The sequence below is a fragment of the Hirundo rustica genome, chromosome 20 (assembly GCF_015227805.2).
Source record: "Hirundo rustica isolate bHirRus1 chromosome 20, bHirRus1.pri.v3, whole genome shotgun sequence".
NCBI lineage: Eukaryota > Metazoa > Chordata > Aves > Passeriformes > Hirundinidae > Hirundo > Hirundo rustica.
In genome coordinates, this window is record NC_053469.1 from 6,324,447 (window position 1) to 6,347,352 (window position 22,906).

The 22,906-nt window shown below is 40.7% G+C and overlaps 1 protein-coding gene across 1 annotated transcript in view; it reads left to right on the forward strand.

The window, feature by feature from the left end:
* The window catches only part of CDK5RAP2 (CDK5 regulatory subunit associated protein 2), a 68,581-nt gene that overhangs the window by 18,091 nt on the left and 27,584 nt on the right, over positions 1-22,906 (forward strand). The window contains exons 13-22 of the mRNA XM_040083252.1: positions 171-341; positions 1,080-1,253; positions 6,042-6,139; positions 9,010-9,140; positions 10,734-10,849; positions 12,256-12,384; positions 16,815-16,910; positions 17,495-17,542; positions 18,145-18,332; positions 20,445-20,907. Of these exons, the coding sequence (XP_039939186.1) occupies positions 171-341; positions 1,080-1,253; positions 6,042-6,139; positions 9,010-9,140; positions 10,734-10,849; positions 12,256-12,384; positions 16,815-16,910; positions 17,495-17,542; positions 18,145-18,332; positions 20,445-20,907 (1,614 nt within the window). The remainder of the gene's footprint in view (positions 1-170; positions 342-1,079; positions 1,254-6,041; positions 6,140-9,009; positions 9,141-10,733; positions 10,850-12,255; positions 12,385-16,814; positions 16,911-17,494; positions 17,543-18,144; positions 18,333-20,444; positions 20,908-22,906) is intronic.

Genomic DNA, 22,906 nt, shown 5'->3' on the forward strand with positions numbered 1-22,906 from the left:
TTTGGAAGAAAATACTGACATCTTATCTGAAAGTTGTTCTTTCTTTAATTGTATTCTTTGATGCCAAGAGAAAGTGGCTTCAGTACATTCTTCAGTGATTATGTGGGTTGTTAGTCTTAAACTTTCTTTAAAGTTGATTTGCTGCATATTCAGTTTCGTTTTTTTTGTAGGACCTTAGAAATCAACTAGAGAAATTACATGGTGAAATGACTGAGAAAGAAAAAGCAGTTGAACACCATTACAATATTCTTTTGAGTGAAAGCAATCAGAAGCTGCAGAGCCAAGAACTTGTTATAAGGCAGCTGACAGACAGTGTCAATCACAAGGATCTGCTGCTTGAGGTAGGTAGACTTACTCTGAAATGAAAAAAGGAAAGTTATCATTTGAGTTTGTATGGGGGATTATTACAAAATCACGTTTGTATTTGGAGTTATTGTTGATTTTGATGATAATCCTTCACTTCTCATAACACTGTATTTGCAGAACAGACCTATAATTACAGAGAGTGTGGCATTCACCAGGATTTCTTGTTAGGGTTTTGTGAAGCGTGTGGACAGAGGGGGAAGAAAGCTTTACTAATACTTATGTAGGATTGTCACTGTTGTAAAAGCTCTGAAGTGCTGATGATTTTCAGTTTATTGTGCAGAAAGTGGAAGCTGAGGAATAGGTATAGATACTGAAATATTTTATCCTCTTTTCTGGGAGCCCCAGATGACCTATATGAGAAGGTTCCTGCCTGAATGCTAACAGGCCCCTGCTCAGTTTTCACACAGAATAAAACAAATAGTGATGGTATTCAGCCAGCAATGCAGAGAGCTGGAGTTGCTCTGTACCTGGAGACAAAGGTGCATGCCTTGACTTCCTTTTTTAATACTGAAAAGGTTGCAGAGGTGGGGAAAACTGCTGTGTATCATTTGGTTTTGCTTCTGGTGCCTTAAATTGAGCTCTTTTTGCAGAGTGTGTAAATAACGTGTTCCAGGTCATCCTTGGATATTCTCCTGAATTCTGTTTTAGGTTTTGTATTTTGCAATTTAAAATTAGAGTAAATTTTGTAAAACTGCCTGTTTTCTTTTTTTTAGAGGCTTGGTGGAACAGTTAAAGAAAAGGATGCGGAACTGCAGGAGCTTCAGAATAAGTGCAAGAACCTTCTAAGAGCTAATGAAGAACTCGAACTGAAAATTGAGGGCTTAGTAAAGGAGAAATGTGCTGCACAGACTCAACAGTCAATTACCAAGATAGTCAGAGAGCTGGAGGTGAGTTTGGTATAACTGATCATTTGCAGATAAGTGCCTTGACTTCAAATTGAAGAAAATTTTGACTTTGGCTTCAAAGCTGTGGACTGGTATATGTTGTAATTCATGTGTTGTGCTCTGATGAATTTATATGGCATCACTAAATTCCCTGCTTGGAGAAAGCATGTAAGATGTTTTGCCTGCCATAAAGAGATGGAGGTTTTTTGGTGGTTAGGGCAGACATAATTCACTGAGTGGGAGGATATCTGCATTTCAGGAGAGAAGTGCAGAGAAGAGTTTGTGTACGTTGGATAGATGAGGGGAAAGATTGCACCGAGCTGGTGACCACAGGAGATAAATAGAATTTGAGGATAAATACAGGTAGGCGTGAAAATATGTCCAGGGCAAGAAGAGAACTGCTTTAAAGCAGAGAAGAACTTGTACAGAAACATATATATGCATATTTAAAAAGGAGGAGCAATATATGCTCATTATCTTATTTGATGCCATGAATTGAAAAGACCTGTACCTGAAGTCAGAGGTCAAAATTCAAAATTTTAGTTTTAGAAGTACTTCCTTCTCTCCTTACCCTCCATTCTGTTCTAGCAAAAAGAAGTCAGGTACTGGTAAATTTTTGAATCACTCCCTGACTCCATCAGTGCATCACGGTGTACAGATTATTGAACAAACAAGCTGCTATTGAAGGTACATTTCTTGTCTCTTTGTGTTGTTTGCAGCCTGGTGTGTCGAGGTTTCTAAAAGCATCAGGCAAAGTAAAAATAATTAGACTGGTACACAGTAATGGTGGAGAAAGCTTTTTCATTTCTTTTAATAATATGTCAGTCATTAACAAGACTTTTTCAAGGAAATTCAAAATAAAGGGAGCCAATGGCAAAGGAAACATAAGTGCCGTGTTTTGGGTCTGAACAGTCTGGTGGTGAGATGATGAATGTGATTATAATTAACCATGGGAGAGACAAGGACGTGTGGAGTGCTGGTTGTGTGACCAGCTCCGAGCAAAGGAGCTGCAGCCCAGTGCCTGGGTAGCAGTGAGGGTTTATCCCAGTATATGTGAACGTGCAGACAGGGAGAATGGTCCGGGAAAGGCTGGGGAGAATTTCCACCTCTGCACAACAAACTGCAGTGCATGCACGGAACTTCTGGCACAAAGGGACTCGGGATGGAAAATGACAGGGAATTAATGGAAATCAAACACCGAGTTGCCTGTGTAGCCCTCACGGGGTTCAGGTGGATAACCAGGGGCAGGAGCAGTGGCAGGCAGTGCACGGTAATCACCCAGAGCCACCTTCTAATCACAGCCCATTCTCTGCTGCTGGTGCCCTGGGAGACTGAACAATAGCTAATCACAGCCCATTGTCCTCGGGCTGAGCCTCGGTGTCACGGATCCCCTGTAAGGACCCACTTGGGCATGTTAATCGCCAGGTTTTGGACACAGATTATCCAGAGCTCTGCTCTCATTGGCTGCCTGGCACTCTGGGATGACTTCTCGGTGCTGCATCCACTCTCAACGAACCCACAGCTGGATCCTCCCCACCAGAGGGGACAGAAACCAGGCTCTTCAGCCTCCCTGATCTTTTAAAGTTGAAGAAATTGATTGGAGAGATGCAGAACTTTTCTCTCTTCCAGCATATCTTTGTACTTTATTTTAATATAATGATAAATTTTAAAGTAGCCAACACCCAAAGCACTGCTGGATGCCTTGGTGTGGCCAGGAAGGATAAATTACAGATTCTAATTTTGGAGTTTGGATGTTTGGGCCACTGTCATGGTCTAGAGAGGGTGAGCGAGGGCGTTGATAATGAGGGCAGTCTGACATCTTCTGACTCTGGTATCTCTGGCGTCTCAGAGTTAAATGTGTTTTACAGACAAGGAATTTAGAAGTTAGAAGAAGTTACCAGATTCTAGTGAAGATGGATGGATGGATCAGTGAGGAGGCATAGCTAATATTCTTCTCTCAGTCATTTGTCCTTTAACCTTCAGAGATTTTGAAATGATCCTGAGGGTTGTTGGAAGCACGAGAACATTCAGTGAGGCAACAGGATATTCTTGTGACATTGCCAATAAGTTATTTATTGCAGAGGTATAAACCTTTCACTGTCATTGCTTACAATCTAAGGAACCTTTAATGGAAATAAGTTATGTTTTCCACCACTGCTGCTTAGCAATAGTATTTCAGACTCAAATATAGACTTTAACGTATTAGATTGCCTCCTTTCATGGGAATATAAATCTTTCGCTGCAGTATGGTCCTGGATGTCTTGCAGCTATCTCCTCTAACACATTTTCCCTCACACCATGTGTCAAGAGGTTTAATGTTTCATTAACTCCCACAGCATTACAGTCTATTTAAGTTACAGAGCTGCCTTATGTTTTGTGTACCGTCGGGGAGTTGATTGAAGTAATTCACTCCTACGCGTTATTTAGAAATGACAGTAATAATGTACAAAAAAAAAAAAAAAAAAAGGATGTTCATGCTGCATCTTCTCATCCTTATTATTCGTGAAAGATTCTGAAAAAATCAGGAATGCTTCCTCGTGATTTTGCTAACCTTTACCTAGGTAGTTGAATTTAGAATTTAATAATTCGTGTGTAGCCTGTGACATTTGGAATTAAGAGACGGCTCGTGTCTCCGGTTACGCAGAAGGAGTTGGGAGGATTTCCTGAGCTTGCTGAGGTTTTGGTACAAATGGAGAGCTCCACATGTGAATCCCAAAAGGAGCAGGGGAAGTGGAGCAGGGTTTGTGTGTGGCACTGCTCTGTTCGTGCAGCAGCCGTTCCTTCCCTCGTTTGTGCTCCCTCGCTCTGCACAATGACATTGCTCTGCCAGGGCTTCAGAAAGAGCTTTAATTAGGATAGAGTTCTGGAGTGTCTTCAGTAATAATTGCAAGGTTTGTGTCAGACATATGGAGGAGTTCACTCGAACTTTTAACAGACTGTGAAACAGCTAAATGAAGTGAAAAGATTATTTTTTTCCTGTTGCTTCCTACGTCATTGATCAGTATTTATGATCAGACTTTTCCAACTTAAATTACAACCCATGTATTTCATATTAATAACTGTTCTTGAAAGGCTAAGATTCTAGCACACTGACAAGCCTCCTTAATTCAGGCTGCAAGATGTACTTTTAAACATTTTTTTTTCATGAGATTATTTTATTACTGGCCTCTGGATCACCCACCTCCATCTGTTTTTGTGTTTCTCCGTGCTCAGTCAGCAGCTTTGCTGGGAGCTCCTCCACTGCTCATCTAGATAATAAATCCTATGTGAAGCTCAGGATTTTGCACTTTGATACAGAATAGTATTTAATGTCTAAATTGCACTAGAACTTGGAAATGTCTCCTAGATGCAGCCTTTAGATGGCAGCTGAACGTGGAGCACGTGTCCAAAGGCAAGGTCACCTCTTCAAAGGCTCTGGAGCATCAGAAGCTGCAGCAGGACCTGCCAGGCAGGTTGCCTTAGCTGGAGTCGTCTGATCACAGCTTGATTACACTTGCAAAATATTATTTAACAAATTTGCTGGCATATTGTGAAGTTAAGAGTGTAAATAATTAAAAGTAAACACCGGTTGTCCTTGCTTTTGTGCTGTTTACTTTGCAGAACGCTGATTTGTTCAAATTAGCAGTCTTTGCATCTTTAGTGTGAATTAACGAGATTCTGTTGTAGCTGAATTTTTGTTTTTTTGGTTGCAATTTCCTCCTTAGGAATTGCAGTTGGAATAATAACAGCTGCTTAAAACTCCTGGGTGTAGGTTTCTTCCTTGTTAATGATCTGTTCACTAATGATTTCTCTTAAGAGTTCCCTTAGCTGAAATTCTCCCTCAGCTGTGGCACCTTTTTTGTTCCTCCTTTCAGTTTTCAGCCAAAATAGAAAACTGAGAGAACCAAAAATTCTTTAGCAGAGGCAGTATTTGTGTCCGATATTAATACACCTAAATTTGCTGTAATATTCCAGTTATTTTCTCTTTGGAAGTGACTGATATCTGAGATTCTTTTACATAGTAAGTGCAAGAAAATACTCCATTAAATAGCTGCATTTTTTGCTTCCTGCTGAAAAAGTGACTGTCTGGTTGTTTTGGAGTGAAAAAGTCTGGGGAAATTAGTGGTTCCTTACTGAGAATGTACCCTAAGAGTTTGTGTTTGTTCTTATAATAATAATAATATCATCCTTTCTTTGAGCAAGACTGCAGGTAAACCATTTTCTTTTCCTCACAGGAATGAAGCAGCAGCTTGTAGTGTGCAGAAAACTGACTTATGGAGTGTCTGATACGTTCATCCTTTATTCAGGGCTCAGTATAACCTTGTTGTTCAGAGGTGGAACAGAATTTGCTGGATCTCCTCATGCCAAAAAAGCAAACTTTATCCATAACACAAAGGGGAATTGTTCTAAAACGTGTGCTTGGAGCTTTGGCTTGTTTTCTCTCCTTCCCACCCTTCCCCTCCTCTGGAACAGCTGCCTGGCAGCTTGTTCCTGGTTGTTGGAACTTTGGGAGCGAGGATGCTTTCATTGGGGACGGGGGGAACTTGTGAGGGTGTGAGAGGAACGCTGAAGCACTGTTCAGGTGTGGGATTCACTCAGGGTAGGTGCACAGTGGAGCAGCCTTTGCCTCCTCCAAGAACAGCTGGATCTCAGGACAGTGGATGGTTCTCAGATCCGTGTTGGGCATTGGTGATGCTGCTCACAAAACTGAGATTTCAGCTTCTTTCACAAATGCTTCAGGCCATCAGCACACACATGGTCATAGGCATGAAAACTGCCTTGTAAGCACAATATGCCCTTCTTTTAATTTAGGAAAATAAAGAAGCTGAGTATGAGAAGCTGATCCTTGCTTTAAGGAAAGAACAGAATATTTATTCTACACTGGTGAAGACCTTCAAGGAGTCAGATAGGTAAGTGCTTCTGTTTTTGGGGGATAATCTGAACTCACAGGGCAAAAGACAGAAGCTGTGCAAAAAATGTGCAGCTTTACTGGAGATTAGTTTGTTCTGGCCACTTGTTTATAAACTCTGGTACTCAAGTAGTCTCTGAAGAGAAATATTTATGTGAGTGAGTTTCTATTATCCAAATTACTTAAATGTTTCTGAAAATGTTTCCTTTTAGATTGGAATCTCAAATGAGCTCTGTTTCCATTTAGGTACCAAAGTAAGCAGCTGGATTTTCCATACTTAGGTCTTGTGTTTTGACGTGTGGGAGTAAAACCAAATTGCAGTGAACTTTTGGGCACTGTACAATTTGCCATTGTTTACTCCTAAAATACAGATAAAGCTTATCTTAAAAGTGACACTTAAAAAAATTTTGGTGAGGATATAGATATGCAAGATTTGGGTGAAGGTTAAACAGAATAAATGAAGTTTGCATAGCACACTTTCAGTGTAAAGCATTGAAAAAGGCGGCAGGAGCAAGTGGTTTTTAACCTTTTAAAATCAAGCAACACAACAATTTAGAAAGAAATCTGCAGCCTACTCTGTGTCCTGTTATTGCTTGGCAGTTGAGGAGGAGACATTATGATAAAATAAAGAAAATTCTTAGTCTGTAGACAAATGAAATTTAAATATTTTATTAAAAAACTACTGTTATAATTGCAAACTTCGTAATGAAGTATTTAAAACATTTGACAGCCAGCTTCTGAAAGCAATGGCTTATACCTGCCAGCTTTGGGGGAATGCTTATTTATATTTTGCAATTGGTTTATAGACCACTGTAGTTTGGAAGCCATAAAGAGAAATAGCACTAGAGTAGATGAGATCTGTGTGTGAGTTAAGCACTTAGCAGCAACGCCAGCTTGTGCTTGGCCACAGCTCAGGATCTGCTTTAGGTACTGAAAAAAATACTAATGAAAAATAATGCTAGCAGTCAGATTATGGAGATTATTTCTGATTTCCTATGAGGAGTGGGACCTGACAGTGGGCAAGGAGAGGCTCCACATTCTGTGTGGCAGTGACAACAAAGCAGTGTGGCTTTGAAACTGGCTTTCCTTAGGCTGCCTTTCAAATGGGGAAACTCAGAACTGCAGGTGTAATCACTGGGCTTTTGCGATGAACTGCTGTAGGATTGGGTGTCAATAGTCCTGCTTCCCTGATGTGGGATTTTGGAATGCATGGAGCAGTCAGTGCCTGTTGTGCCACAGCAGCAGAGGATGCACAGTGAGCTGGGGCTTGGAGCTGCTCTCAGTCCTCCATCTCCCAGTTTTAGGGGCTGAAACGTGCTGGAAACTTCATCAGGACGTGAATCCCAAACTTCTGGGGAATGGGTAAACAAGCCCTGCAGGTACACAGATGAGGAAGCTGGGTTTAATTGCCATCAGCAGTGACATGGATTTTGGGCAAACATCTGTTTTCTTGCTGACATCTTTTAGGCATTATTTATTTTGAGCAACCCGGGTGGTTATTTTTCAGAATGAGCTACTGGATGTCAGGACCAAGACATTCCTGCTCTCTCCAAGAGGGGAATCAGTGCTTGCTCTTATAAAATCTTTAACTCTTGAAAAGGACAAAATGTGCTTACCTGGCTCCTAGTCATGTGTTGATTTGGTTTTACTCTTAATCTTTTTTTTTGCTGAGCATTTAAAAGATCTCTTTCTTCAAAGAAGCTCTTGCATGAGGAAGAATTGGTTAAAGCAGTAGTTTCTTGTGCAGGAACCCCTGGCAACAGCACACTTGTCGGGAGGCAGACTGAGCATACATGTAGCCTTTTAATTAATGTGCATCTGCAATACTCTGTTATTCTCATGCAAGTATGATGTGCTCTGTGTTCCCGTACAGTCTCCCATCGGGTGGATTGAAATCTTTTTAAAGATCCCTGAATTCTCTGCCATTCAGTGCAGTGGCTTGGAAATGCTGCAGCAGCTTAATTTATCTTAAAACACTAAGTGAAGTAAATGCGAAAATAAATAATACAAAGAGTTCAGTAACACCCTCTTATTTATTTTTTATTAAATCAAATTTATTTCGTTTTCTTACAGTTTCAGGTTGGTTTATTTTCAGCATTTAAGTGTTTTTTACAGATTGATCAGAGCTGCCTTGTTGAGGTAGTTGATGTGGGGAAGATGTAGCAAGGGGCAGCTGATTCTGGGGCCTGAGGAGCAACTGATGCTGAAGAGCTTCAGTAGCAAAGTTGCTTAAAAAAATTAATTCACCTTGACAAGTTATAGATTTTAAGTTTGGACATTTATGCCCTACTGTGGTAATTGAGACAATTGGGAGGAACTCAGGAAGTCTTTTTACAGTCTGTGGATAAATGAAGAAATAAAACAGTTAGTTCTGTCTGTGTCCTGTTTTCAATGAAATAAGATCTTTTGATATTTTTCCTAAGTGCAGCATTAGATTATCTTGTGTAGCTCTGTGGCAAGGGAACAAAGTTTCCATGGTCACCACATAATGGAATACACAAAGCCATCAGCAATATGTGATAATGATATTTTTCTGGCATACTTTTTAGAAGTTAGTGATTTAGATTTTCCTTAAAAAGAACTGCTCAGAAGGAGGTTGGTAGAAGAGCTCTGTCATGGGGAAGCTGACTTAGGCAGCACAGCCCAAAAGAGCAGGAAAAGGCTGTGTGTGTAAACATTTAATCTCTTTCTGTGTGGGGATTTGTTTGTGCTTGTGCATCAGAATGATGGAAGTGTGGGATGAAACCCAGCCATGGGGAATGGGAAATGAGCTCCTGGTGCGAGCCTGGGTGGAGAAAACACCAGTGCACACCAAAATGTTTTGACTTGCATCTCAGACATTTATTTGTCCCTTTTTTTTTTTTATCCCAGTATAAATAGCTTGCAGGTGGAACTGAACAACATTTTCACATTGAGGAAACAACTGGAAGAAGATGTTTTAGGTAACAGGAATCTCCAGAAGATCTTACAAGATCAGATTAAGGACATGAAAAACCGCCAAGGTTTGTATCCGTGCCCAGACCAACCCTCCTCTTGCACGAAAGGAAAATGGTTTTATTACAGTCAGTTTGCTGGCATGGAGAAAAAATATTTGAGAGTAAAAAGGTGTGAAAAGATTTCTTTTTGAAAGGTGTGAAAGATTTCTTTTTGCCTTTTTATACTGCGGATGATTTGGTGGATTTGTAACAGAATGTCTTGGAGCAATCAGGGCACATACAGATGGACAATTTCTCTCTTTCATTCTGTGGCAGTTCTTCTGCAGGGATCATTTCATGCTGCCTGCAGCTTTGTACCCACAGAATTTACTGTTTGCCACAAAGGTCAGAGGTTCCTGGCTTGGAGTCAGTCAGTCCATGGGATCGTTTTCTGACCATGGGGTGTAATTACTTCCCAAAGAGCTTGTGGCTCAGGCACTGGTAACCTCCTCCTAACAGAAGTATTTCCAGAGAAAGAAAAAAAAAAAAAAAAATACCCAGAAGTTTTGTTACTTAGTAATTCAGAAAAGGTGGAGCTTTTAAATATAACTTAGCTTCTGGCTTTTTTGCTGTATGTCTTGGGAGGTGTTTTTAGTATATTCTTAGATATAGAAAAGAATAATATAAGTGGGTATCATTAAATAGTTTACTGCATATGTACAAGATGTTTCTGTTTTATCCCGTAGGGGATATATAAATAACAGTAAAGCCTGTTCACTTCCCCTTTCAACTTAGATCTTCAATTTTAGCATCACTTGACAGCTCTGATAAGTGACAAAAGGTAAACTTCAGCTGTTTCAGAGTTTCCAGCCTCAAAAGCCCAGAGATAATCAACAACCAGGGTGGGCCAAGGGGTCTTGTGGATACTCCAGGGTTCTCAGGAGTTGTTGTGTTGAGGGTGAGGCTGGTGGGAATAAAAGATGAAAAATTAGTGATGATTTGTGGCTTTTGGGTCCTTGCAGCAGCCACGGGATCAGTGTCAGAGCTGGGAGCAGGATTTGCATGTCTCTTCTTTGTCCTAATTTAGTTATGCTTTCTCCCTATCTAATGAGATTTATTTATAGAATTGCCTGTCATTTATATTGTAAATAAACAGGTGTTTATTGAAACATAAATAATTCCTGCAGTTTCTGAGGCAGTGAATAAGTAACTATTTTCAATCCAATTACTGCATTCTTTTGACCCCAAAGCAAAATAAGTTCATTAACTTTGTCTAACCTGGCTTTTTGTCTTGAGACCTTGAGTTTGTGCTCATAAAACTATGGTTAAAATAGAGTAACTATTCATGCCTAACTTATCCTTCCCCAAAATTATTTCTAATTGTAATGCTAAATATGTAAATTATAATTCAGAATTACATTCACAACTCGTGCTGATAACCACAGAAAATACAGCCACAGAAAATGCAGCATGTCTGTGTGACAGAAGCACAAAGAAATATGAGGACAATTTTTTTTTTTTTCAATTAAACAGAAAGCTTATTTTGGGAATGAAACATTCTAACTGGCCCCCCACAGAATTACTGGAAGGCCCTTATTTGAAAAGTCCAGTGCATTTTGTGCTGTGTTTTCCTGAGAATGGAGTTTCTGAAGTAATGTCTGTCCTTGGCTATTTTGGCAGATGAAACGTTATCTTTCTGTGGAGATCAAACATCTTATATGAGTATCTGTTTAGGAGAGCACGACCATTTAGGCCTTCAGACAGACCATCTGTCTCTGGAAGAACTTAAAAAAAAGGTATTGATCTTTTTTTATTATTTACTGTTCCTAATGGCTTAATCCTGCTGTGTTTATAGTTTTCGTATCTCTCACAGAAACATTTATTCAGGTTCGGTTGGGTATTTCTGAAAGGATTTGAAGCTCCCATCTCTGTGGTTTGTGACCCAGCTTTTATGAACTGTTCAGACTTTGTTACACCACATGAGCTTCAGATCCAGCTGAAAGCTGAGTGATTTGCAGCCCAGGGCTTTGTGGACTCAAGGTTTTGACGCAGTACCACGTTTCAGACATCATCTACATCAACTCCAAAGAAAGGTTTTGCATTGAGCATCCCACGATGTTATTTCATGCACCTTCATTAATCATGGAGGTGGTGGTGTCTGTATTCTCTATAGCACACTCCATCCCAGGATTTGCAAATCTTTTGGCAAATAGGGCATGTTATAAAATAACCCTGAGGTGAGTCCTCTGTTCTGCCTAGGGAGGGCTGAAATTCACAGAGATGAAATGTGCAGACCAGACAATAAATCAGTGTTGGAGTTCAGAAATTTCCTCTCTTTCTCCTGATCCTGTGCAGTGACATCTGATCCACGCACCAGTTTATGACAAGGAATAATTTGAATATGGTTGGTTGGGAGTGAGCATAAGTGAAGTTTTTCTGTTTCTCAGGGACAGCTGAATTGTAGGCAGGTGCTCACACTCTGGAGGTGGGTAATCTGAAGGAAGGAAGTTTGTCTTACTCGGAACAGGTGTCCCTAAAAAAGCCCCCAGATTGTGTCCCAATGCCATTCTGGGGTTTCACCACTTTTATCTCTGAGCATGTTCCCTTCTGAAGGCTCAGGGAGACTCACTAGCAAAAGATATTTATAAGTAATTTCTTACTGGAAAAGGAGTTTGACTGAAAGCTGACCTGGTTTTCCAAGTATATCAATTGGTCTGATAAGAAGATTTCACTTTTTTCTCCAAAATTTGCCTTCTTGAAAGACTTCATGTCTTTGTGGCCCTGAGAGTTTTGAACCCAGCTGCCCAAACAGATTCTGTGTCTGTGAAACTGCTCAGAATAAGAGTGCCTTGTTCCTGAATGCTGCTGCTCTCCAGTAATGCTGGTTTTTCTTGCATTGAATACTTCTTCTCAAATCAGCTGTTGGTGTGAGGTGCCCTCAGGTTTGTTGTTGCTACTGAGTTGTGAAACTTGTTATTTAAATGTAATAACTGACTGTGAGCTACAGTGTTCCAAAGGAAGGCACCTTGAATGCTAATTCACAAACACAGAAGCATCTTTGCATGCCTAGGGAGATGAACACAGGAGCAGGTACACAAACCCAGGCTTCCAGCTCTGTGGTTTGGAGATTCAGCTGTCATCATTTGTTTTCCTGCTAGTTTGGATGTTACCCGTTCTGCTTGTTGTTCCTTTGGTTGTTTAGGTTACGGACCTGCTCCTGATGGTCAAAGAGCTGCAGTCAATGAATCAAGAACTTAAGGCAAGGCAGTGTGGATGTTGTACAAAGGATTCTCAAGGGAAGGAAGCGCTGAAACTATTAAACCACAGAGAGGTAGGTTTTGTGTTTTGAGGTAGTGAGAGTCTGACTCGCATCTTATCTGCCTTATGGAGCCGTTTACATCAGTGCAGGAGTGTAAAGCCCTTGGGGCTGAGGTTGCTAATTCCTTATAATAACTTTTGAAATTAATGATGTAAACAACTTGTAGCACGACAGAGAAGCAGCTCGGTGCAAGTGTTCAGTGATGTGTCAAGTTGATTTTAGGGGAGCAGCATGCTCATTTAAATATTAATTTGGTCTGTGATCTATTTGATTTGTCAATTGAAAGGGAAGGAAATAGTTAATTTTACAAAGAAAATAGTATCTTAGAAAACATTTTAGATATTCCTGGAAGTCTGTTTGTTATTGCATATTCCTTCTCAGGCTGTGTCTAATTATTTAAGAGTTTCCTTTATATCTCTGATGTGTCTTCAAAATACAAGGGTTCAGTGTAGCCAAAACCCAAGGAGCAGAGCTTCAGGTCACCTAAACACGTGGCTGTTTCTTCTTATAGAATAGAGAGGTACATGAAGAAGGGGCCAGCACTGAGGTGGGGTGCTGAGAGGTGCAAGGGAATAATCCTTGCAGGGTGTTTTATTCATTTCCCCAAAGCTGGGATTGTTCTCAGCTGTGTGCAAGGAGAGCTCCTGGCAAAATACTTGCACAAGGGAGCGTTTTGGGTGCTGGGTCCCCACGTGTGTGTGAGTGAAGGTTGTTCAGGAGGTTCTGGGTGACCCTTCCAGCTTGGCAAGCATTACTTGAAATGGGGCTGGTGCTGCTTGTCTTTGTGTTCCTTTGTGGCTTTTGCTTTCAGTTTTCTTCCTTGTGCAGAATGTATTGAAGAGAAAGGAAAAAATATAAAAGGAATTATGATGGTGCTGCAATTTTGTGCCTTGAATTTCTGAATTAAACTCAAAAGAACAAGATCAGAAATAGCTGGAATCAGTTACGTGCAGGACTGGCTGATTCAAGAACTGGGACTGTAGAATTAATGATTTTTCTGTGGGACTTAGGAAAAAGCTCCTGTCTTTTACTGGATGTGCTGCAGGTATACTGCACAGCCACAAAATATATTTGCTTCTTCAGTTTTAAGACATAGTCCTTCTGTCTTTAATTAAAGTATATTTTAAATTAGAAACAGACCTTTCGGTGGGCCATGGTTTCATTGAAATGGTGAATTTATGTCCCTGAGAGGTTTGTCCAGGTGCCTGCACTCTCCATAATTAACATTTTTAGCAATTTGTCTCGTTGTCCTGCAGAGGGCTCTGCATCCCCGTGGATGCCGCAGTGAATTCCAAAGGAATTCCTGTCCTGTGCCAGGATTATCGTGACAGGACGCTGTGTGCTCCTGCTTGTCTCGACATGACAGCTCCATCCAGGGCTGCTCGCTGAAGGAGCTACAGAATCAGATGTGGAATGACAGAGAGCGGAGCTTGTAAAATATAAATGAACCTCAACGTTCTGGGAAAGGAAACAGGAAAGTTCAATATGGATTTTAACCAGTGCCAGAATGACTGTAGTACTATGGAGCTCAAAAATGAAAGGATCTTTAGTTGAAAGTTTTTAGTTCAAAAGGTATCTTTTTATCCGGCGTGGCAGTAAGTGACAAATTGGATATTGGGTTATGGGTGTGACAAAAGTGTGTTTTGCGTATTAACAACCGCTCTCAAAAACCCCCTACTTTTTTATTTTTTGAGCTACAGTTTGTTGGCAGGTAGTGCTGGGAGGACACTGACATCTGTGTTAAAAGAGGAATTTGGATATTCATGGGGAAGAGGGATCTTCCTCAGGTTCTTAAAATGCTGCCATCCTGCTTCTCCTTCCCAAAGGCAGAGCACAAATCAGATGGATGTGCACGTTGGTGCCTCTGCAGGGTCTGACAGCCCCTTGTCCTCTGCTCCTTGGCTTCCTGTTCGTGCTGGGAGGGAGAAGGAGCAGAGGAAAAGGTTGTTTTTGTGCTGTCCTCTGAACATCTGCCTTCTCAGAGAGGAGCAGCCTCAGTGATTTCAGCCTCCAGGGCTCTGGGGAGCTTTGCAAGCCAAGCACATCAGTGCTTCATTTAGGAAAAACATTCTCCTGGTTTTCAGTCTCCACGGAAGTGCTTTAAAACAGGCAGCTTATTTTTGGTAGATTCACCTTCCTGGCCTTAAGACACTGGTTTTCTTTCAATATTTTGTTGCACGTTAGGTCATATTCCTTGGAGTACAGGACGTGTCAGCCTCTCAGACACAGGACCGTAGGATCAGGCTCAGCCTGCAGTGATTTATTGTCACAGTGTATTTATAACCTGTTATGTAGTAATTTCTTAAATGAATCCTCACTTACTAAACCAAATACCAGCCTGGGAAAAGCAGATACTAAATAATGTTGGCCCATAAAAGGCAGTTGCATTGCATGGATAAGTTAGATGCGCAAAAAAGTTTATTTTTTATACACAAATGTAGGGTTTGTCCTGAGCCTACACATGGAAGATACAACCTAAACAGGTTTTTATTTAAATAATAGTTAACTTTATTGGACTTTTAGCATCCCACAATTACAACAATTTTTTTTTTTTTTTTGGTATGCTCTTGCTATATACCCTAACCCCTCTGTGTTTTTCACCAGCTTTCAAATTGTCTTTACTCTGTGTTGTCCTAGAAAACCAAGTCTGAGTGAAAATACCAAGATAACCCAAACCTGACTTGGAAGCCAGTTTTCTGTATAGAATTTTAATTGGAAAAGGCAAACATATTAATACTCTGCACCATCCAGTTTCTGCCTTTTAAAATTCATACCTAAAACCATTAGAGTTGCTTACACTGCAAGGGGCTGAGAGATAAAAGGGATTTTCTCATTAATTTCATATATATATATATATTTATATACGCGTACAGTCAGTGCATAATTAAAAAACCAGAATCAAATCCCCACATATACATTCAATTCCCAGTATTCTGAGGAAGCAGGAATAACTCTGTCCTGTGCAGGCTGGAATCCTCTGTGTATTTTATTTATATAATAAATATAATAATATATCTATTATTTATTCCTGCCTATGAATTTGGCATAAATTGAGTTTCCAGAGGAGGCCCCAGAGCTGCTCCAAGGGCTGGAGCCCCTCTGGAGCCGGGCTGGGAGAGCTGGGGGTGCTCAGCTGGAGAGGAGAAGCTCCAGGGAGAGCTCAGAGCCCCTGGCAGTGCCCAAAGGGGCTCCAGGAGAGCTGGAGAGGGACTGGGGACAAGGGATGGAGGGACAGGACACAGGGAATGGCCTTAAGATGAAGGAGTGCAGCTTTAGGTGGGAGATTGGGCAGGAATTGTTCCCTGGGAGGGTGGTGAGCCCTGGCACAGGGTGCCCAGAGCAGCCGGGGCTGCCCCTGGATCCCTGGAAATGCTCATCCAGCAAACCAAAGGGATTCTCCTGCTCTCAGGGATGCTGATGGCAGGGACTTGGGTGCTGCTCCTAAAAAAGCTGAGTCTTCCTCCTCCTGTTTGCTCAGGCAATGAGAGAGTGTCACTGAGACACACAGAGCAGTCACATGCAGACGAGAGATTTCCGCAGAGGTCCCTCCGAACCAGCTCCCAGCTGAGAGAGCAGAGAGAAGAGACCCCTTTGTTTTATTTCTTACTTTTTATACATTTGTAGGTCTAGCAGAAGATTGGCTTTTTGGGGTTTCTACCCCTTAGCCTCAGTGGCCAGACCAATTGTCAGTTACAATTGTTTTCAGGTTAGAAATATGCAAAGGACAGAGAATGAAAAACAAGGGATTTGTTTGTGTTACATCTGTGGGAAAAGGTAGAAAACTGCTCTTAATATTGTACAATAACTAAAAAGATCTGACTCCATTTAAGAAAATCAAAAGGCTCAGAAAAACTCGAGTAACAAGAGAGGGGTTGGGTTCTGTGGGAAACAGGGAGTAAAAGATGATTTGGCGCCGTTTGCTACAAATGGGCAAATTTAGGCATAGACGCGGCAGATTGTAACCTTCAGTGGCACAGTAAATCTTTCTAGTGTACAGCAAGCCACATGTGCTTAGTTTTAAAAGCATCTATTTCTTGAATGCTGGAGAAGAGCCTAAATTGTGTAGCAAATAAAAATAAATTCTGGAAATTGGAAAATAAAATAGGCAGATTGGGGACACGACTGAGGATACAGAGCTCCTTTGCCACAAGAAGTTAAATGGTTTTTATATGTTGTATAAATTCTGAGGAGAAAGGGTTAAATAAAAATGAAGGAATGTATAAGATAAAATTTCACTTTATTTGATATGAGTCATTCCTGGGGTTTATATTAATTTTCTTTGATCTTGTTGAAGGAATCTAATTCGGTGTTTGTTACTTTGTATTACAGGCTTTTTAATTTTTCTTTTAAGACATATCACTGACTTATTTATGCACGTTTCATATCACAGTGGTTTTTTTTTTTTTGTGCTACATTTTCACGTCATTCCATACTTTGTGTAGTGTCTTGAAACAACAGAGAAGCCCGTGATGCAGCCTGAGGATGGTGACAATGACAGGAAGGTGCAGAACCATCAGTTTTGTGACAGGGTCAGCCAGGTAGGAACATTATTATACAGTGCTCTCTTCTCTGCATGCCTTTGAAATATCTTCATTTTCTTAGAGCATAAAGTCTTTTGCAAACAAAACAGACTTTTCTTGGTATCTGATTTTGCTTTCAACTAATTGTTATCCTAAGCATCTTCTGGAAGCTTTTCCCTGTATTTCTTGGCTGGTTTTACATTCAAGATTGCTTTCATTGTTTTGTGTTGAGTGCTCATAGTCACCCTGGAGGGGATGACAGAGAATCCCTGGGAATTGTGTTCCTTTCCATCCACACAGGTTGAGCTCCTGCCTCCATTGCACTCAGGCCTGCAGTACAAATTGTGTGAGATTCATTTGCTGTGATTGAGGAAAAAATCCTGTAGATCCTTCTTTAGGGTTGGAAAGCTTGATGGCTTGGTGAATTGTAAACTGCATTTTCATACAGACAGGAGCCTGCTGTCCTCTCAATCGAAGCAATGTAAGATGAAGCATCATGGAATCATAAAGTAACTCAGGTTGCAAATTGGTTTGTAATGTTGAAGAAGGATGATTTTTTGCTCTATGAAATCTATTAATTTCTGTGTTTCTCTGTTTACCAGGTGTGCCTTCAAGTATCTTTGGATTTTCCTTGTGAGGTGGATAAACAGGTAAGTGGTGTATTGTAAAAACTCTTTTGCCTCTTGTTGCTGATGGGAATTGTACCCAAATGAGCCCAGAGTGAATCCTCATGTGATTGCTGCAGATTTTGATTGTTGAATTGGGGTTTGAATGACTGTAGAGATCCCAAGGTAGAAATTCCCTTGGACACACCCATGGTGTTTCATACAGAAAGATGGCAGCTTGTAAATGCTTCGGAGTTTTGTCCTGTCCCAGCCATCAGGAGAATCTGGAGATCCCAGGACAGAATCTGTACTGTATGTACAGATGCTTCAAAGCTGAGCTAATAAAATTGTTATCTGCAGTCTGCAGGCAGCATTCCAGAAGTTTCATACCTCTTGTTAGATAAAGACCTTCAGGGAAATCTTCTTACTCCTTACTAAACAACTGATCCCTATGAATTAATCATATGAAATAGATGTTAATTAGTTTTTCTATTAATAAATAGTCAGAAAAATGTCTGTGGGTGCTTCTTAATGCAGATAAAGAGCATCAGGAATTACAGAACCTGATTACAGAAAGATTACAGCCCTGAATTTAATAGAACATTACATACCTGTGTAATAAGACAATGTTTGCAATTTTTTAACAGATAACTCCATCAGGCTATTCAGAGAGTTTCTGCAAAGACAGACATTATAGGAGTCCAATTAAGCCTCAATTTGAGCATGATACAGCTGACAAACACTTGGGCAGAACAGGAATGAGTGAATATGAAACAGAAGAGAACTTGCTCACATCTCTTCTAAGAGAAAATAGAACATCTGTGCTGGAGTCTACGTAAGTATGAGGGATATGCACTGCTTTTGACAGTATTTCTATTTGAGAAGAAAGTAAGGTAATTTTGCTAAAGTGAATTTAGATAATGGCACTGGCTAATTTACCTGAGAGATTGGCAAGGCACCTTCAGAGCCATTTTAGTCTATCATGCAATTAAGTAATTAGGAAACATACTATCAGTAGAAATCCTTAAAAAAGAAAAAGATATTGCAAGAAAGAAACTCTCCTGAGTTACTGATCCGTGGAGCTTTACTCTAGGGACTGATTGTTTCCAGGAAGGGGTCTAACAGAGTCAAAGGGCTTAGTTGACAGTAGCTGGTATTTTTCTTGAAAAAACCAAAATATCTGAGAGCACAGGCCAGTGAAAAGTGGCGTGGAGGAAGGGACAACACTTTCCTGCTGTAAAAACTGTGTGTCAAAGGATCTAAGGATGGAGGAATTGGAGTGGCAGTGACTTTTTACAGGGATAATTTTGAATGGATGGTGCTGCACACTGAGTGCCCTTTGCCATTTCACCTGGACTGCCTGGACAGGGCTTTGCTGCCTCTCAGTTTAGGGAGTTGGGGCCCAAGTCCTGCACTTGACTCTTGGGTTATTCCAGTGCAACCACCTGTAGGACCGTTCTAAGTTCTTGGGTCACTGTTCATGTAGGAGAAAACACGTGTGGACATAAATCTGTACAAGCCCTACTGGCACCAGTGGAATTCAGGGGTGTGTGTGTATTACACTGGGATTTGATCAGTTCCCAGCTGAAATGTCCATTTCCATAGGAACTGGACAATGCCAAGCAAGAATCACCTGTACAGGAAAACCACACACTCTGACTGATTTACCCCAGTTTCATCCTTACACCACTTAATCTCCTGGTTGAGACCTGAGTTAGAGCTTTGCTGTCGATCATTCTCTTTTCCTTTCCTTGTTCTGTAGTTATTTTTCCTTCTCTAGTTGCTTTCCTGGTCTCTGGACTGACTATGTTCAGAATTCTGTGCCTTTTCCAGTGTCTGTCAGTGCTGGGAGCAGAATCTCCAGTGGAGTTACACAAGTCAAACCCTGGTTTCTGTGTTCACCATGCAGCACTTGGCTTTACTCAGGCAATTCTGTATTTGCACATTACTATTTAAAACTCCCCCAACGGGCATAAATTGTCTTAGTTGTCACAGGAGTAGTTAGTGGTGAATGAGGAGATACTACTCCCTTAGAAATGAGGAGAAAACATTGTTTATTTGTTATCTTTACTTAAAAGTTGGCTAATGAGAAATTCCAGCACCATCATCTTTACCACTCTAGTGTGTAATTTTTCCTGTGTTCAAGTATAAATGACCAGGCTGATGGGTGATGAGCCTGTGCTTTGCATAGCTGAATTCTCGCTAATGCCATTAGATGCCAGAGAAAGCCATAAAAAGCCTAGTTAGCTTCTACCATTTCAAATGCTAAACTATACAAATGCAGTTGTTTAAAACTCTGGTTTATATGTTTAATGGCACAAACAGCTCTCTATTGGACACATGAAATTGTCTGTAGAATTTCAGAGCTTTGCTTGTGCTTTAAATGCCTCTTATTTGGCTTCAGTTTCTCTGAAACCATTGCTTTCCAAACTAGCATGAACTGCTAGTTATCCACGGGGCAGTTTGCTGCTCTGTAATGAGCTGGTTTCACAGGCTTTTTGGCTGATTTCTCACTTTTCATCTTCCCTGTTTCATTAGAAATACATGGAGAGGGAGATTTGCACAAAAACTCATCATCAGGGCCAGGAGTAGCACTTTGATGGTCCTTGTGGGCTCCTTCCAGCTTGGGCTAATCTGTGATTATATGGTCTAGAGTCTGGTGTGGTTTCGGTATAAATTAACTTTTAAGGTGGAGAATAAACTTTTTTGAGAATCCATTCGGATTTCTTATATTTCTGTGTTAAACATGATGAGGCAATTTATGATATAATCCATATTGTGAAAAGGTTCCAAAAACTGTTAGTAATTCATTAGTGAGTAAAACAGAACCTCCTGGGAATTTCAGATATGTCACAACACAGCAGAAGGGTTTCTTGGAAGGTATTTTTGTTTGCTTAAACAAAAAAATCTAAATTCATGTCTTTTCTCTCCTGTTTCCTGAGTGTAGCAGACAAGAACAAATGAAAATTGTAAATGAACTGTTAGATCATCTGAACACGACAGAGGAAGAATGTTCAAGTGAAGATATAGAGAAAAAGGATGAAAAAGATCTTAGGCAAATGATTATTCAGCTAAGAGCTGAACTCAAACATTTCAAGCAGGTCAGTAAATTCTTAAAGCAGCGAGTGGAATTGAAATCAACTTTTGATGGGGAAGAGAAGCTTTATCCGGATGCAGTGCCACAGATTAATAACACGATTCAGCTGTTGAAAGTGGAATTGAAAGATGCAGCTACGCAAACAATGACTTTAGAGAGTAATGTCATGAGATTCAAACATGAAGGCAAAAAGGGAGCCTCAGAAGAAAAGTCAAAATATTCAAGATTAAGTGCAGAAGCAGAACATCAGCAAGAAAATGTGTATAAGAAGGGTGAACAGCATGAAAGACTTTCTTTTACTAGAAGAAATGAAGTAAGTTTATTCTCTTTTTTGTACTTAGGGAATAGATGTATAAAAGGCAAAAATATGTTTCATTTCTAATATTAAATCTTACTTTTGTATGATTTTTAACATTAGGAAAAGAGATGTAAGCCAAATATATTTTAGATAATTGTTCTTAATGTTCAGAGCTTTTCATCTCCTACTTCAGTGTGCTTTAGAACATTAATTAATTGAATTTCCATCCTCCCTGGGACCACGTACTTGTAAATATTACAGCTTTTGGAAAAAGAGAGTCTGTGTTTCTTGTTCATAATGTTCACAACCAGAGCGCTCAGAAGCGATGAAGTCTAAATGGCAAAAGTTCTCTAGAGAATTCCAGGTTTGCATCACACCTGGGAGCGGGCTGCACAGGGGTCAGCGGGACACTTCCACAAACTCCAACCTTAATTTTAGTTTTTTATTCACATCCTGTCATTGTGTGTTGCTTTGTGGGAAGTGCCCACAGGAGTGCCCCGTGAAATCGTTGTGTTTGTGTGGTACCTGAGTGCAGGGAGCCTGTTCTGGCAGTGCAGGCACCGTGTGCTCGGGCCCCACGAGCCCTGAAGCTTTCTGTCTGCAGGCACTCTGTGATCCCAAACAAAGAGGTGGGGAAGCAGTGTCTGCTAAAGAGTTCTGTGGATTGTTTCAGCAACAGTGATAGAAGTGAAGCTGAAAACTCTTTGAAGATCTCGTCTCTTGCGGAGCAGACGAAGGGGAGCGTTGCTTTTGATTTTGTGCGCTGCTAACAGGGAATGTTGTAGCACCTTCTGCGAAGAGTGGTTTCCATAACTTTAGTGATCAAGGGATTTCTGAGAGGTAGAAATTAGGGGCAGTTCATTTTTCTTCTGGCTTGTTCCTCTTGGGTTCGTTTTTTTGGAAGGAAGGGACGTGAAGGGGGGGGATGTTGATAAGGATTTGTTTTGGGCGTGAAGTGATAGGACAAGGGGGAAATGGCCTGAAGGTGAAGGAGGACCTTCAAGGTATTGAGATGTTAAGAAGGATGAGATATTAAGAAAAATTGTGCCCTGTGAGGGAGGTGAGGCCCTGGCACAGGGTGCCCAGAGCAGCTGTGGCTGCCCCATCCCTGGCAGTGCCCAAGGCCAGGCTGGATGGGGCTTGGAGCACCCTGGGACTGTGGAAGGTGTTCCTGCCCATGGCAGGGTGTGAAATGAGATGATCTTTAAGGTCCCTTCCAAGCCAAACCATTTAGTGATTTTCTGATTCTTTCTGCAATTGTGGTTTTTTTTTTTTTCAAGTTCCTGTTTTCCCTGAGTTTCATTTTACTGTTCAGATTCACCATTTTCCAGACTCTTCCCTGGTTTAATCAGGGGCAACCTCAATGCAGCCCTTGAATCAGCTGCTTTAAAAGCTTTCTTGTTTGGTCTAATGCACTGTATCTTTACCTTTGGAATGGCTTTTATAAATAATTTGATGTAGCCAGCTGAAGTGGCCTGTGGGTAATCTGGGTGACAAATGTGTCTGTGCCACAGCCCTGAGACAGCTGGAAATGGTTCGAAGTTATTAATGCAGTTTAGTTAGCTGGAAGTTCTGGATTTATTTTGCAGCCTGTGGAGGATACTGTTCTCATATATGTACAAAAGGAATTGAGGATGGCATTAGGAAAATGGAACGTGCTTTTTATGATTTTAAATTGTGTAAAGACTGTAATTGCTGAGAAGTGAATGTGGAAAGGTATTTCAGAATACATTGGGTGGTGAAAGAAATTAGGGGACTTAACAGCACTGGTGGAGCAAATGAACAGCAAAATCATAAACTAAATCTATCTGAACATGCCATTATTGGTTTTTATTATTATTACCCACAATTCCATAACTCTCATCAAAACATGGCATGCTTTTATCTTTTTGGAGACAGCACTGGTTTATGCTGGGTGGTTTAAACAAGGAACATTTATTTTATGCAGAGTCTTCCAGAGGTGAGAGGCTAAAATGTAATGACTTAAGAAATGCAGCTTCCCCCAGCACCAGTG